This window comes from Akebia trifoliata, chromosome 9, assembly GCF_017979445.1.
Source record: "Akebia trifoliata isolate Shusen 1 chromosome 9, ASM1797944v1, whole genome shotgun sequence".
NCBI classification, from domain to species: domain Eukaryota; kingdom Viridiplantae; phylum Streptophyta; class Magnoliopsida; order Ranunculales; family Lardizabalaceae; genus Akebia; species Akebia trifoliata.
This window is the reverse complement of record NC_141383.1, coordinates 26,626,619-26,643,473: the sequence shown is the minus strand read 5'-3', so window position 1 is coordinate 26,643,473 and position 16,855 is coordinate 26,626,619. Positions and strand designations below refer to the sequence as shown.

Sequence of the window (16,855 nt, the reverse complement as noted above, 5' to 3'; positions counted from 1 at the left end):
AATATAATATAGTACGAGGATTTAATTTGTCGAACAAAATCCTTTATATGAACAACTTATTTCGTTAAGTGCATTGAGGTATTCGCCGAGGGAGTGGACATTATCATTGACCTGCTTGGCCTCTCACTCTATTATTTATTTAAATTTTTTTGAATCCTTTGAATCTCTTTTTTTATTTTTATTTTCATTTTCTAAGGTTTCTTATTATTATTTTTTTTCATCTTTTAAGTACCCACATATATACTGCGCAGGGTGCTTGATACGCACCCTCTGTTCCCGGGGAAAACTTTATAGTTGAAAATGTGTGGAAACTAGAAAGTGGAGGGAAAACCCCAAAAACACAGAACAATGAGGCGGCGTCGTCGTCTTAGGTTACACTGTTCTTCGGACGAAGAAGAACACGAACAACAAACCACCACCGAAACCCTAATCCCTCCAAATCCCAATCCCAAGCCAAACCGTAACCCTAATCCAACCACCACTCCTTCAGAAGACATTCCCTTCGAAATCTCCGACGACGATTTCGTCGACGTGCCGGAAAACCTCTCTCCTCCTTCTCCTTCTGATCCAATTCCCAACCAGTCGTTCCAGCAATCTGCATTCTCCTCCTCCGCTGCAACAACCTCCGATTCTCCGATAGACGAGTTCCTTCGAAAACTCGGATTGAAGCTGCGGAGAGAATGGTTAGATTCCTGCATTTCCTCTCTGACGAGCTCTGTTCCAGGTTTTACGAGCTTAAATGTTGCCGAAAAGGCGAAGCTTTGTTTCCAGCAGTTCCTCTTTTCCGACATGAATTACTCTGGTGGTGGTGTTCTTCCTGAAAACGTTCATTCCAAGCATCTTGTCGATCTTGCAGGTCCATTCGTCTTGCAGGTTTGTGAATTTTATTGTTTTTTTAAATAAAAAAAATTCATGAACGTTTTCAAGAATTCTTCCTGTTTGTAGATTTAAATTCTAAATTGCAGATTAGATTTGATAATATTGAGATTTGGATGCACATTGTTCTTATTTTCAATCCGTAGTTCATTTCTAGACTTCAATCTAATTGAAGAAAATTTGAAATTTTATACCTTGGATAAATTGAAGTGTCATCTGATATCGAGCATTCATTTTTTTTTTCCTCTCCAGGTTGATGAGATTGTTAATATCAGTTGTCCTCTTCGAGACAGGTATCAGAATGCAAATGCTGGTATTAAGAGGTGTCTGAAATTGTCTATGACGGATGGTGTCCAACGTGTCTTTGGCATGGAATATAGGCCTATTAAAGATCTTGAAGTTCTTGCTCCTGCTGGTTTGAAGGTTAGTCTTAAATTGATTATCAATTTGGTTTATAGTTTATGATGGTCTTTGTAGTTGGGGAAATCTGATTATAGCTTCGTCTCAAGGCCATACATAAGAGTATGTCACACCTCATACCAGAAAGTTAATTTAATTAATTAAACATAGATAATGGCAGATACTAGTATTATTTGATGGTTGAAAATAGTTTTATCTCTCTTAAAAAAAATTAGTTTTATCTCAGCAAATATCTCATTTTTTAGCTTTGATTGAGTATTACAAATAGAGTTGTTTGATATATATTTGTATTTTTCAATGCAAATAGTTAATTTTTCCAATTTCTCGTTTCATTGATTCATTTAATTCCAAATGAATTTTTCTGTCAACTTTACCAAGACATTGAATGAGATTGAGAAGTTAAACCTTGAATTCATGTGATTGACATGTGGGGGGATTGGATCCACCATTTGGCGAAACAGTAAAGAAAGATGTGGCATTGTCAAGAAAAATCTGTATATTGGATGATTATGATTACTTAGTCGGGTCAATTCCTGGCATAGTACAATACCTAGGTTAGAAGTGAAAAGTGGGAACCAGTTACCTAGACACATGGCATTGGTGTTAAGCGTCAACAGGTGTTTAGTATGCCAACTTCTGAAAATTTGAATACGGCAGTACTATCGTTTTAAAAAAAAAAATAAAAATAAATATAAGTCAGATGATAGCAATCCAAAATCTATTTTAGAGATCATGCTTTCATGAACATCTATTACTGCCTTTAAAATAGAATGGAAGAATGCAAATAGAATGCAACGTACAAATTGTTTGATATGTTAGAAATAAAACTTGTCAAAAAAAGAAGAAGAAGAAGATATATGTTAGAGATAAAACATAAATTAATGAAACAAAACAATAGAATCATCTTAGAGAATTGATTAGAAAACATAATTAAAGAAAAGATGAAAATTTAAACTATTTCTGATAGCATCTAACTTAAATTACTTGATGTCATACATATAGTTTTTAAGGATCCAAGCATCGTTAGCAATAAGTTGTGATACTTTACGCTATTTTTCTAAAAAGGATATTTCATTTTACCTTGTCAAAATGAAACACACTTTCATGATATCATATGGTTTTTTCGTACATGTACAAAAGTGTTGGGCCGTCTTGAGGAGTGTCTAAGTGCCACCGAGTATTGGCACAGCTAACATTCCAAAAGTGGAATAAAAGGAAACACTAGTGGACATATCCATGGACGGCTGCTATATTTGCAGTTATTTTGCTGCTAGCCAGTATTTAGAATTTCCCCTTAAAATAAAGACATTATATCAGATGGTAAGAGTTTTTCTCCTTTGAACCTTGAATTATTTAATGGGGTAATTTTTTTAAGCTATCAGTTTTGCAACTTGTAGGTTGCCATCTGTAATGTAAATATACGGCGTGGACTTCTAATGCTGGTACCAGAAGTCTTAGAGGTTCTAGGAGGATTGGTTGAAGATTTAGATGCTGCTCGCCAGAGGCTTGTCTTTGAAGTAAATAAGCCACCAAGGGGTAAAAGGTATTCAAGGACAAAGCTTCTTTTTGAAGATTTAGAACAATCAACTACTCATCTGTTAAATTGGGTAATGTGATATGATGTGCTTATAGATCTTTAACCCATCTCATTTTGGGACCTTGTGCGATTTTGAACATTATACTTTTAATATCTTTTCTTCTTTCAATACCTCAGTCTCTCTCTTTAGTCCTATTGTTAGAGGAATATAATTACTAATTGTTACAACTTGCAACTAAATATGGTAGTGGGACTCACTTAAAATGCAGGAGAAAATTGTACTCTCGTGACTCACCTTATGTCACGTATTCCATACATCTTTGATAGAAGGATTGATCTTCATTGAAACTCTGTACCATGATTCAAGTTACAGATCAGACACTTGATTTTGGGAATTTTCAATTTTTTGTAAGCTGCAAAATTTGCCAAAACATGATGGGAGGCGAGTCGATTCCTGTTCTTTAACATTTATGTTTAATGAAGCACACATGATTTTTATTTATAGAAATAAGGATTCCTAATGTTTTTTATCAGTAAGATGAGGTCCCCTAATCACAGAGGTTGAGGTCAGAGTATATTGCTTGTTTTGGAGAAATTTCATTGTTGTGTTTGTTCATGATTATTTATTACCTAATATGGTTGTAATTACTGAAGAAATCCTGTAATTACTGAAGAAATCCTATTGCTCGAGGGTTAGTTAAAACTTGACCATTTGCTTTGTCTACTGTAAGTGATAAAGTTCACCTTCATTTATCTTTGCTTGATACAGAACAAGAACAGGAGCAGTTCCTTCTTTGGCTTCCAGAGCTACTCATGCTGCTTGGTCATCCTGTAATGATAATGATAGTGATCATGGGCATGCCAACAGTTCAACATCACAGAACACAACTACCTTTCGGTCATCCGACCAAGGTATTATGCATTTTCTAATGTATATAATTCTAAGCAGCATGTTTGTTCTCATTTTTCTAATCATATTTTCTTAAGCCAGATACGGTTTCAATGATGATAATGATGAATCAAATTTTTGGATAAGGGTTTGATTGATGATGTTATTCTTATTTACGGATTTGTATGATGCATGCCAAATGAATGATTCAAGTAAATTTTATGTTTGCATGAGAAATTTCTCTATAGATGATGTGCATCAGCTAGTTTAGGTTTCTACAAAAAGGTAACACTCCCGTAAGTCAGGTACATTAGGGCTTCTAAAGTGGTTGTATCAGATTGACGCTTGAGTTAAAGGTAATACCTGCAGTTTCAGCCAATTAATTAAAACTATGCTGATGGTAATAATCCTCACATTATGTTTGTGTGCTTGCTTTTTTTATTCTCTCTCTCTCTCTCTTTTCAATAACTGACTTTTTTCCCATTTGAAATTCATACATAGCTGCCACAGTGGGTGCATCTGGCATTGATACTAGAGAAAGGATTGCAGAGGAGTTTGCTGTTCCCAACAATAGGCCAAATGTTGAATCTAACCCATCATCAAATGCTGTTGTGGATATTGAGGAAGTCAATATGAATTATGTGGCTATGCCTGGAATTGATGCCAGTAGTGGGCCACAGACTGAACCTAACCCATCCTCAATTGCTGCTTCAAATGTTGGGGAAATTGATATGATTGATGTGGTGGAACCTCCATTCATACTAGCCGGTGACAGAGAGAGACCTTTCACATACTTGGCTAGTCTGTTGGCAAAGTGGGCTGCAAAAGAGGATGACATACCATTCATTCAGGGAAAAATTAAGGTATTTCTCATTTTCATTTCTGTTTCTTGGTTGGACAATTTTGAACTATTTGGTAATGGCATCTCCCCTGCAACATTAAAGGTGATCCTTTCTCTGAATTCTGCTTCTCATCAAATGTGTATGTGAAATAGAGATCATCCATGTTGGTATCATCCTTGTGATCAAAATCAAGGATTTGATCCCTATCACATTTTTAGATTTAGTTATATTTTTTGGGTGCAATTATTAACTTGCTTAACCATCCTTGTGCTCAAGCTACACTGTTCTTTCCTTTTTTGTACTTTAGTTACCAATAGAAACACATTTATTAATTTATAATGTAAACTTATTGCTCAATAATCAGGCATCACATACAAGATCTTATTTGAACGCTAAATTCTTTAAAGCCCTGGCTCCAGTAAAACAAGAGACCCATGACAGACATGATAACCTTCTAAAGAGACCGTTCCTTCCCTTCGAAAACCCTTCTGTTTCGCTCCAACCAGATTCCCCAACAAACTGTGAATGGGGTTAAAAGACCAAATGAAACCCATTTTTGAAACCAAATATAATCTTAAAGTTCAGGTTTGGTTGATACATCATGTCTGATCATCTATGGACACAATGATGATGTCTTCCTGTGATATTGCTTAAGCCAGAAACAAGTAATTAGATTTCACCTTGGCTAAAAGTGTGATCAACTTCCTAGACCTCATCTAATACCTTCAATGACCCATCAAAGGATGGTCGACCTTTACCCCCCACCTAAAACCAGTGTTTTTAAATGGTCCAACTAACCTTAGTTAGTCAGGAAAGTTTTTTTGTTTTTAAAATCCAGATTAATGATTGTAATCCTTCTATTCAAATAAAACCCTTAACCAAGTAAATTTAAATATTATTTATGAATCCTTCAGATAAAAATTCTGCAATTCTCTGTGTAAATGGTAGTGGAAGTCTGAAATAAAGCTCCTAAGAATTGATACTTCCTAGAAAGAAAATGAAGTTTTTTAAATATTCTGAAAAAAATTTGCAGTGCTTCTTGACTGGTGTAAAGAGCTTCCAGTTTAAGAAAAGGAGTACATTTGACCTTCATGTGTATGTTGATGACGGCAGTCTCATTTCTGAGGCTCTCATCGATCACAATGTGAGTTCACGTTAGACTTTGTACATTCTTAGCTATCCTCCAATCTTGGAATTATGGGTTCTCGTATTCTTCAGGTTGTACAAAAAGGAATAGGTCATTCTCCCGTGGAGGTTACTGCTGCTCTTTCTTCTTCAGACAAGAATATAGTTTGTAATATGAAGGAGACGATGAAGCAATTCCAGATTTTCTTGGCAAATTTTGAGGTAAAATCTCTGTTTTAGCTGCCAATTATCTGAGGACGTAGAAGTGCCAAATGAATATTGGACGAGTGAAATTTAAGGACATTAGTCTTATTTTCTAGGGTATTTCTTTTTCCTGAAACTCCAAAATGGGTTTTATTTGTTCTAGGGTACAATTCTTGTAGAGATAAATAGAAGCTCTCCACTTCCAGTTGCCCTTGAGATGAACGAGGGTTGTTCGTCATCTGATGCATGGTTGCTTCTAAGAAGACTGAAGGTGTTCAAATCTTCTCAAACCCCATGGCACCATCATCCGGAACCTATCGACATATCACCTTGACTCGGTACATATACCATGCATGTCTGGAAGAGAAATGTAAAGGGACCTTGGACAGTTGATAATAGATGAGATGTGGAGAGTGAAGACCTGTTCAGGTTTGGTCACGGGCTTCACATGTGGAATCATTTGTGTTCCTGAATCCAAGTTTGTCAAATTTGTGAACATGAGCTTTGATACGAGCGCTAAGAGCATGCTGTTGCACTGTCGTGATTGGGCTGGCAAAATGAAAACAAATTTACAGACCAGATTTGAAGGTCTCTTGAGAGCATCATGTGTTCCATCATACAAAGAAAAGTAAGTGACTGGGAATGTATAGCTGAGCAAGGAAAGCCAGTCCAGGCATAAGGGTAATGCTGGGCCAACAATTCATATGCAATGAAGCTGCTAACATCGAAACCCCTGGCTGACCTATCCTGAAATGCGAGGATGAGAAAGAATGAAGACCTCAATCTCATGTCTCAGAGTCAACACTGTAAATTGCTCAACTGGACGTGGAACTTAATGAGTACCAATGTATTCAACTTTTTTTTTTTCTTGAAAAATGATCATTTAAGGCTGAGTTTTGCTGGCTAGAGTGTTTCGGTAATTTTGGTAAGTTAACACAGAATTTTCATTTCATGTCTGAGGTGTCTTCTCAAGCGTAACATGATTTCCATGCGAGTTTTAGGCTTCAAGGGTATTTTTCTAATTTTGGCATTTTGGCAAAAAGCTTGATTTGGTCCCATAATTATAATTTCTTTTCAACTACAATACTTTATTTGAGCGTGCTACAGAGACTTCCTACAACACTGCCTTCAAGACTGGTGTGTACATAACTCGTATCTTGAGGAAAGGATCTATAGTGTTGTTCACAGCACATCAGCGCAGTTCTTCATGAGTCAGGTTAGCATTTTCTTATTTTTGTTAGAGAAAGGGAGAAACCCTTTTCCTTACTACGATAGCGAGGAAAAGGGCATTACTAAGCCTCATCCACAATCAAAAAGACCTTGAGATGTGTAAAACAGGATCTCGAGATTTGTTGCGAATCTTGAGGATTTAATTTTGCGCATCTCGACGTATTTTTTTTATATGGTGGATGAGGCTTAATAAGGTCTTTTTTCCTCACTATGACAGTAAGGCTAGTGGGACACTTTTTGTTATGCCCTCATGTACACGTACCTCCTCTGTTACAAGACCTTTCTCTGATTTTTATTCTTCTTCAATTATCAAAATGAAAATTTTATAACAAAATCTTCAAACTTCACAATGGCCTCTCTGTATTCTAAGAAGATAGAAGAATATGGTTCATGGGGTTTAGTTTAAATCTACAATTAATTAAACTAATAAAAAGCTAGTTTACAATCCTTGGAGTTCCTTCTATTTTCTGGAGTTTAATTATTTATTTTAAAATTTTATTTTCTTTCTCATGCACCATAAACTAACAGTTTTGCTTCAAGCCTCCTTTCTTTGATGGTCTTTGCAATGAAATCTTCAACCCTTTTGTTTAGTTCCTCAACAGGCAAACCAAGCTCTTCTTCTCCATCTAAATCCTCCTCTTTTTCATTCTCTTCTTGTTCTTGTTCTTGTTCTTCTTGTTCTTCTCCTTCTTCTTTAGCTTCTCTTTCTTCTTTATATTCCCTCTTCTCACTCTCATCAACCAAAGGTAACTGCAATTTTATTTCAATATTTTCTTTCTTCTCTTCTACCATAGTAGGGAGCCTCTGAAGGCTCTCACTCCTCTTTACATATTCTTCGTAAATTTCGGTATCAGGAGATGTCTTCGAGCCCATAAGTCTAAACTCTCCGATGAGGAAGACAATGATAATGTTGCATACAATGAACAAACACTTGGGGCTGAAGAAGAAAGCACCAATATTGGGGAGAGATACAAAGAGAAAGAACTTCATGGAAGAACATAGAGAGGGAAACCAAAAAGGGTTGTACAAAAATAGACTACATGTCATAGCAATGGAAGAATAAATGATGAGGTTGTTAAGAAACTGATTCTTCCTGTACTTGTTCATAGCTTGAAACTTTTCTAGGTTGATGGGATCCATGATAAAGATGTCTTTGCAAGAAGGGTTTAGTTGGTGTTTCAAGTTGGATTGGAGGGAAGTTTGGAGAAGATATTTTTGGAGGGAAATTTAGATGGAAATCAGGAGGAGTAGAGAAGCTTAAGAAGGATTCCCATCTGACTGAACATAAAAGAAATGTAGGAGATCACTTAAATAGTGGAGAGAAAGGGTTGTATGCCTTTGGGATTCATCACATGTTACTTCTTTTCTTTTTTTATATAATTTTTGTAGAGTAGTGAGACTTTTTGAAAAGCTATTTGAAAATTGATAGGAGTTGAGTTGGGTGCTTTTGGGCCTCCCTCTACTTTCCACTATTTAAGTTGATGGTTTTGAATTCCCAGCCCTTTATAGGACAACTATGAATACCATAGCACTTAAGGTTCTCTATGATTGGTGTGAAAATCATTTTCTTGGAAAAATTAATCTTTCAAGAAGTTTTTGGAAATAAATTTCCCTAGAAAATGTTTGTTGGTGTGTCGCATATGAAAAGGAGTTGGTTTTAGTTTTGAGGGTGGGATAGGGGAAAATGTTGGACTTGTACAAGAAAATTTATTTTCCCACTGATCAACTTGGCCTTAGTGGAAAATTGCGCTTTCTCTAGTAAAAATCAAATTTTAAAACTTTCTATCATCCTAACTATGGACATTATTTCCAAAGTTTCTTTGTATTATTAAATTTTTTTTACCTCTTTTCAAGTGAGTGAATGTAATCCCCTTCAAAAATGTTAGTGTGTTGGGCAACATTTTTGAAGTCTAAATGGAGATAGTCCACTTTTAAAATTCAAACTTTTGAAACTTTATTTCTGTTTGTTTCGTTTTAGATTTCAAAATCGAAATTCAGAGGTTTTGAACTAGCGATGGAGGGATGCTGGATGAAATCTGATTTCTAGTTTCCAAACTTTAGACTTCAGAAGTGTTACCCAACATAGCCTTACATTGGGAAATGAGTGGTGAGAGAGAGAGACTCATGATAATCAAGAGTCATGGTAGTATATTGGAATTTATCAGTTGATACTAATTGGTATTGGCGGAGGCCAATACAAAGCATTTGACCCCGAAACATTCAATGTTTCAGGAATTTGTTGGGTATATGTTAGAATATATTGATTTGTATCAAATGTCTCAGCCAATATTGTATGGGTTTTTTCATTAACTGAAACATTTGATACGATATTTTAAACCTTGGTGAGACCTAAACTGCCATGGAAGATAGTACCTATGTATTACAATCTAAAACACTGGGTTAACTCAGTGAATTTTTTTCTACTCAAATATTAAAGAAGTTACCAGTTACCAGTTACCACTGAAGAATTAAAGTGATTATATATCCTCTTTTGGGTGTACATGGAATGAGAAGGCAGTTTTGGTAGAAATGGTTTTTCCATGCTTTTTGGTTTGAGTTGCATTGCCTTTTTTCCTTCATAATTGAAGTTGTAGGTTGCAAGTGTGTTGGCTGAAGCAAAAGCTTATAAAAAGATTCATCACCCCTTGAAAGAGGGTGTTTCAGTCATTGTCAAAATATAGGTGGTGTGGTTACTGCCTTGGTGAGTCGACTCATTGAGTAGTCCATCGAGTCAGGAGTTTCAACACATTAATACTGGTTCTTTGAGATTAAACTCAACTAAAGTTACAACATATAGTATTTTTCGTTTGAAAATCTCGAGGATTCACAAAAAGCTCAGGTACCATTCAAGGGTCATTGTATCATGATATGTGGATGATGAGTAAGTTGGACTCGAACCCACTAACTCAAAGTTGTATTGCAAGATATCAACCGAGTTATTGGTCCTACCTTGTGTTTGGATTGAGAGAAATGGAGAGAAGAGAAGAGAAGAGAAGACAATTGAGTTTCTCTTTTTCTCTTGTTTGGATTGTTAAGTGGGGAGAGAAGAGAGGAGAGAAAAAAATGTGAGTTTTCTTTCTCTTAAAAAAAGGAGAGAAATACCCTTTTAAAGTATTATATAATTCCAATTTTGCCCCTAGATCTTTTTAAGACATTTTAAAATTCTAAAGTTGTCCTAATTTCTCTCTTGCCAATCCAAACACAGAGGAGAGAAATCGAGTCCAAAAATTAATATCATCATCCTCAAAGCTTGATCCAAGGATTTGGGGTTGATTAAATAGATCATGTTCTTCCATTTCACTATATTCAGAGCCAGAGCCACATCTTTCTTCATTCAAAGCGAGTTCATATCTACTTTTACTATTTCCCTCTATATTTTTTTAAACCTTCCTTTTGATTATTTCTTCTAACTAAGACTATAATCGACCTTCATGAAAATAATTTCATAACTCTATATTGTAGTTAGGGAGAGGCTTAGATTCATATATGTGGCATCAGACACTTGGGCATAAGAAAATTAAGGGAAAAAAAATTGATTTTCTAACTCCCGCTCTACTCTCCTAACATGACATGTGACAGAGCTATAGATTTTTTTTCTCGATATACACAATTGCACATGTTTATGAGGATATGTAATTGGGCATCTCGAGGAAAGAAAATTTACAATATAGAGTTATGAAATTATTTCAATGAAGGTCGATTATATATAATCTTAGTTAGAAGAAATAATCAAAAGGAAGATTTAAAAAAATATAGAGGGAGATAGTAAAAGTAGATATGAACTCGCTTTAAATGATGAAAGATGTAGCTCTGGCGATGATCTATTTAATCGAACCCAAATCCTTGGATCAAGCTTTGAGGATGATGATATTAATTTTTGGACTCGGTTTCTCTCCTTCATGTTTGGATTGCCAGAGCCACATGCCACATTAGGAGACTAGAGGGGGAGTATGTCAAAGGGGGAGTAAAAATAACGACTCAAAATAAACAAATAAATAAATATTTTCCCATAAAAAAATAAAAATAAAAAGTTGTCAGGGTTGAATAAACATAAAAGAAAAACTTTATTTGACAACAAAAGTAAAATGTCTCTTTAAACATACGTAGAGATTAGAGAAAGGGTTGTAAAATGTAAAGGTATGTGATGGCGAGATAATAAGATTGGTAGATATTTATGTTGATGTGACTTAGGGCCCTCTCCTCTGAATTCCAAGATTCTTCTATCTTCTGCTTTTAAGTTTGATGAACCTTCCCCACACCCTACCTTCAACCTCTTAATACAAATTAAATTGCTGCCCTTATTTGATTAAATGTATGAGAAACAACTGCTTTTGTACAAGAGAATATTTCCTGGAATCCCCTTAAAGGGATCCTCCACATTTTTTACACTATAGAAAAAGAGAGAGGGAGAGGTGCAAGTGGTACTATTTTATGTGTAATTGACATACAAGTGTGTCTGTGAATGTTTAGCAACATTGAAACTTAATTGTTCTCATTAAAATATGTTTTAGTTAGGGCTGCAACTTGGGCGGGTTGGCCCAAACTCAACCTGATAGATCGGTGAGCTTGGATCGAGTTATGTAGAAAATGAGTTCAGTCCGAGTTAGAATATCTCAATCTGACTCAACGCAAGCCCGATACCATATACTAATATAATATTTTTAAATTAACTATAAATTTTTAATTTAATTTTTTTAATTCAATTTTATAATTATGACTTGTGGACAATCAGTTAATATTAATGTGAACTTTGGTTTAGTATGGTGTGTCTAAATATTCTCTCAATGATGGATTTGAAGGTTGCATACGATTTTATTTATTAGTTTTTTTTTGTTTTTAAATATGTTTTTTTTGAAGTATTAAATTTATTTACTAATCAAAATGAAGTTATAGTTATTCAACAAGCCCAATCCGACCAAACCACCAAAAAATAATCTAAACTTGGGCTAACCCGAACTCAATTCGATTTTATAATATCAAGTTCGGGTTGAACTTGAGATAGTGAGCTTAAGCCAGGTTGAGGGTTCTACTACTTGGGTTGAGGGGTTTACGTTTGCCCTCCAACCTAACCAAGTTGCAGCCCTAGTTTTAGTTCCATAAAAACTCATTGATGTTCATAGAAACCTAACCTTAAAGCCGCCTTGGAAAATCAACAACAGGACTATATGCCCAAAAAAATTTCATTCAAACAAAAACCATCAAGCTGAATCATCGTTTGAATAATATTGTTGCAACTGGCATGAGTACCACTCCTGTATGTATGGGAAGGAGAGGGCACACAAGGTGGCCCAATGCCGTGTGAGCTTGTGCAGCCACTAGCTTAGTCGTGAAAGTGAGGCCACCTACAACCCCAAGTTACGTATGTGACTTTTATCCCAACCGTTAGATGAATTTTAATTTAATGGTTAGGATAAGTACCTTTTGTTGGAGTCCTATAAATAGTAATGTTAGGGTATGATACTCATTATTAGGAATTTCTTCTAGGTTTTGGGAGAGACAAGGAGTTTGGGATTAAAACTTGAGTATTTTTCTTATATTATTCTCCTCAGTTGTCTTAGTAAAGAAATTAGATCTATCCATGGATATAACATCATTGCCTAAGTGTATAAATTGTGGTGTTCTTTGATATGTTCTTTATTATTATTTCGTTATTTTCTTCGTACTATTCATGTTGAATAAATTTCTCCCAAATTCGCAATAATTATGAGGAACTACAAAGCACCATCCCAATCATTGTACTAGATAGATCCCAAAATACCCAACATACCAAAATACACATTATAATGACAAAACAAGCACACGAATCAAATGTTACACTCTTGTTAAGCTGAAATTCAATAATCTAAATAAGAGTGAAAATTTTGAGCTGTGTCCATTTGCAACTATAATATATGCATATTGGGTATTTAAAGAAGATGAACTTGGTAATAATGTTGAAAAATGAAAAAAAAAATTTCAAAATTCAAAATCAACATTTGCAACATTGAGATCAATAATTGAATGTCAAGCATGAGACAGCCCGGGCAAGTGACAAAAACACTTTCTGAGACTCCCTCGTTCTTACATCATGTTGTCCACACTCCATAGCTACTGAAATTCTTCGACTGATCTAAATAATTCTACAATTAATAAACCTAAAAAAATCACTTCTGTCAATTGAAAATCGGAAAAAGATATAACAAAGGGGTTGAGATCCATAATGTTAGGACAATAAAATACAACGATAAAGCAATCCATAAAAACTCATGAAACTCAACAAACAACAAAGCCATTGAAGACATAATGTGCCGGCACATACATGGACTTGCTAAAAATGGAAGCTATGCAATGGAAATTCTCCATGCATCCTATAAAAAGAAAAAAAAAATGATGAGAACTAGATGTCTGGCCAAAACATGAAAAAAGGAGAAAAAGCCTAAAACTCTAGTCAATCTGTAATCCACAAAACTGCAGGACCAATGGATCCTCAAAGTACAATAGCAGCTTTTTCCTGGGAAAGAAGCGGAGCAGAATGGGATATCAAAGGTTCATAGTGATCAGCTCCTGCACCACACCAACCTGCATGGAAAAAAGAGATTTAAAAAGCTAATTCAAGAAAATAAACTATTAAGTAGTTGTAGTCAAACAAATAAACATGTCATCATCATCGGTCTTATCCCAAAAAATGGGGTTCAGCTGAATGGAAGTGCCTACACTTCCAGAAGCATCCATATAGATGTAATATAAATGACAGACACTTGTTGTAATATAAGATGGAAGATTATCGAATAACTCTAGTAGTGCTTAACAACATAATGAAAGTAGTGTATAAAGGAAGGACCCAACCATCCACCAAAAGGCTACGAGTGATCTGCAAATAAATTAATTACTCTTTTTCCTGCCCCTATCCCGATGAGCAGAAACCAAAACTCATCTTTCATTGAGTAGTAGTTTGAGTAAGTCTTGAATGAGCCCCATGGCTTTTTATTTTAAAAAAAAAAAAAAAATTCTATTCATTCGAATTAAGAGTGGCACCGCCATATGTGCCGAGTTGTTTTGGGTGGTATATAGTATACAGTGTATCACACGGAATAGATGACCAAAGTGTGGCAAACTGCAATACATTGATCATAAGACTCATAATCACAGGGTATGAACAAGCAATCATACTATGAAGATTAATCAAAGAACAACTATGGGGTATCCACATGATGATAGAATGTCATTTACCTGTCCCTTTCATGAAGAGAAAAAAAGGAGGTTCGCAAATTTGATTCCGAGGACGATGTGGAAGGAAGAAAACACAATTTTCTTCATCAACCATTGCATCTGATCCATGAGCTTGAATCTGATACATAAATGGGTTGATAAGAGAAAGATCAATAGAAAAACACTTGTGCAATAACTTTGCTTGTAAATTTTCAACAAATTAAATGGGCATCAGTGCTAAAGAAACAAAAATTAAAGACAGAAGGCAACATTTAAAAAGCTGAAAAAAGATATGTAGTCCAAATTCCCAAGGTAATTGACATCCAATAATCACTGAAAGATAAAGAAAAGCTCTATCAAATGGTGACCAATCATTCAAACCAAAAAAAAAAAAAAAATTAGTTCACAAAATAACAGAATCATATAAACTCCATTAAAGAAAAATAATAGCTTTAAGATAATGACAGTTATCTTGAACATATTTAAAATAATATAAAAATATCACCAATGACAAGAATCTTTTACAAAATTATTTCCAATAACAATTATTAGATGGGATTGAAATAATAATGTGCAATAACAGTACAAATATAATGCTAATGGTGTAACATGAAGATGACCGACAACAAAACTACATACATTATACAGAGTTTCCACCACATAAGCACATATTGTAGACTTAAAACACAAACCAATCACTTGTAATTTCCACAAACCCATTGCCATATACGCTAAATACCGTTGTTAGAGCATGCAAATTATCTTCCATTACTAAGGCACATTATAGTAATCCACATATTACCCGTTTTATAACATCAGATACACACCAATTAAGCACAGATCTTACAAATAAGAGATCATAACTAAGGTTCAAACACATTCATAAAAAGTTTGGAACTAATGAATAAACACATTATACAGGGCTGAAGCTTTTTCTCACCACATATATCTCCCTTTTGAACTCGGTAGCAAGACTCTCAATCGCTATATCGTCTCCGAAGGCAGCTGCATGGCCTTCTCTGTTCTCATCTACACTTAATAAGCCCTCTTCAGTATACTGCAAAGTTATTACATCGTATTCGTCGTATTCAGGAGAACCAGAGATGGACATGTATTTAGCCCAACTTGGTCCATCGTCCACCTCAATGCATCTCTCTTTATATATCGATTCCGCAGCAGTTTCTCTTTAATCATACATAAATACACAAATGAATAAAAAACATGAATCAAACACTTAATCAGATCTAAAGCTTCAAATTAAAGGGGAAATTGACAGATTTTTGGGGAAAAATCCATTTTTAAGAACCCTAAAAATAAACAATATTAGATCAGATCAAATGGAATACCTCTGCAACCCTAGATCAACGAGTTCGTTGATGGCAACATCCAAACCCTCGCGATCTTCCTTCTTCGCCAACAACTTCACCTCCTGAACAACATGAATCCCCCAACCAGACTTCAAATCTGGCGAGTAAAGATGCTTAATCGCCGCATCGATCGAATTCCTCTCCAAACCTCCACACTCAGATCCAAGATCCTCCATGAACCTTCTCACTGTCTTCCTCCGTAACTCTCTCGCATTGATTTCCGCTCCCATCGCTTTCTGCGATGCCGTGAATAGGCAGTTCCCGTCGGCTTCTACGTCGCCGCCATGAGATAGCCGGAAAATCGTCGATCTTGTCGGAGACGAATCTCCATCGGGATGCTTCCATAAAACTCCCTTCGTTTGGAATCTCTCTAAATACCGCTTTTGCTGGTCTTCTAAACCGCTTACGGTTTCCCAACTGTTTTTTTCCTCGAGATCGGTGGAAACGAGTGGATCGAAAGAAGCTGTGGTCGGATCTCTCCATGTGAGAGCCAGAGATGAAGCTGGGAATGTCTCAGCAATGGCGGTTGAATCGCAGAGAAGTTTTCCCATTTTTTCCTCAAATTTTTCAAAAAAAATAAAAATTATCTTCTCTTCTTCTTCTTCGATCCGATCGAGTTGCAGTAGAGAGAGAAAGAGTTTTAGGTTTGTCGAGATAGATAGTCGAGGGAGTGGCACTACACGTGGCGTAAGAATAGACGTCGATGTGGACCATACATTGTTGTTGGTCCTTTCGGCGCTAACATAAGCCGATTGGGCATATTTGCTGCAAACTTTCGTGCTGTATTCATCAATATGTTCTAACGTACGCCAGAACTAAAAATTATAACTTGCGCATTTGACCGTTATAAATTAGGTAAGGGTGGGACCTACAACATTTCGGTAACCGTTATCCGAAATCCACGTATTTTGACCGTTGACGTATGATGAGGTTATATCGAACGGCTAGGATGGTAGGATATAATAGTTGTATCTGTGTGAAGGATAACCATAGCTTCAGCACGTGCGGCCCAACAGATTATAACGGCAAAGGTTTTTTAATAATAAGCGCATTTTAGCAATGATTTGACCGTTGAATGAGTGAAACCTTTTGAGAGGGGATGGTAGAAGAATCTTCAGCTCTTCTCGTGCAAAACGTGTTCTTATTTGGTAGTTGATTTTGACCATAATTTCTTCAA

General features: G+C 35.6%; 2 protein-coding genes across 2 annotated transcripts; one reads left to right on the top strand and one right to left on the bottom strand.

Moving 5' to 3' along the window:
• The first annotated feature begins 249 nt into the window (after nucleotides 1-249).
• RMI1 (recQ-mediated instability protein (DUF1767)) lies at nucleotides 250-6,786 on the top strand. Its single transcript, XM_086454473.1, has 8 exons — nucleotides 250-873; nucleotides 1,129-1,299; nucleotides 2,694-2,839; nucleotides 3,603-3,745; nucleotides 4,224-4,585; nucleotides 5,598-5,708; nucleotides 5,783-5,911; nucleotides 6,057-6,786. The coding sequence occupies exons 1-8, from the start codon at nucleotides 349-351 to the stop codon at nucleotides 6,225-6,227; spliced, it is 1,758 nt and encodes a 585-aa protein (XP_086310599.1). The 5' UTR covers nucleotides 250-348; the 3' UTR covers nucleotides 6,228-6,786.
• A 6,524-nt stretch (nucleotides 6,787-13,310) lies between these two features.
• Nucleotides 13,311-16,438, bottom strand: LOC147395124 (uncharacterized). Its single transcript, XM_086454623.1, has 4 exons — nucleotides 15,658-16,438; nucleotides 15,252-15,495; nucleotides 14,333-14,450; nucleotides 13,311-13,681 (listed from the first exon to the last, which is right to left on the bottom strand). Exons 1-4 carry the CDS (start codon nucleotides 16,227-16,229, stop codon nucleotides 13,590-13,592), a joined length of 1,026 nt encoding a protein of 341 aa, XP_086310749.1. The 5' UTR covers nucleotides 16,230-16,438; the 3' UTR covers nucleotides 13,311-13,589.
• Nucleotides 16,439-16,855: the final 417 nt, after the last annotated feature.